Source organism: Penaeus monodon, chromosome 28 (assembly GCF_015228065.2).
Source record: "Penaeus monodon isolate SGIC_2016 chromosome 28, NSTDA_Pmon_1, whole genome shotgun sequence".
Lineage (NCBI taxonomy): Eukaryota > Metazoa > Arthropoda > Malacostraca > Decapoda > Penaeidae > Penaeus > Penaeus monodon.
In genome coordinates this window covers 13,691,923-13,692,128 of record NC_051413.1, presented here as the reverse complement: position 1 = coordinate 13,692,128, position 206 = coordinate 13,691,923, and the positions used below count along the sequence as shown (strand labels likewise).

Sequence of the window (206 nt, the reverse complement as noted above, 5' to 3'; positions counted from 1 at the left end):
CTGAAAGATTCTTGACGCGTAAAATCCCGAAGCACATCTTGAAGCCTTTTGTCCTCATCATTTTGTATGCATCTGTTGTCCAAACTCAGCCAGGCTGCCGTGTATATAAGGCCAAGGGATGATTCTTACACTGCAGTGTCCTCCGCATCAGAGAGAATGGTAGGGGTTCCACAGGACAATTCGTGGGATTCTTTTGCAGAGATCGT

The 206-nt window shown here is 46.6% G+C and overlaps 1 protein-coding gene across 3 annotated transcripts in view; it reads left to right on the top strand.

Moving 5' to 3' along the window:
- Nucleotides 1-95: 95 nt before the first annotated feature.
- The window catches only part of LOC119591370 (keratin, type I cytoskeletal 9-like), a 2,575-nt gene continuing 2,464 nt past the window's right edge, over nucleotides 96-206 (top strand). For all 3 annotated transcript variants that reach the window (XM_037940112.1, XM_037940111.1, XM_037940110.1), the window contains exon 1: nucleotides 96-159. In XM_037940112.1, the coding sequence (XP_037796040.1) occupies nucleotides 157-159 (3 nt within the window). In that variant the 5' untranslated portion in view covers nucleotides 96-156. The remainder of the gene's footprint in view (nucleotides 160-206) is intronic.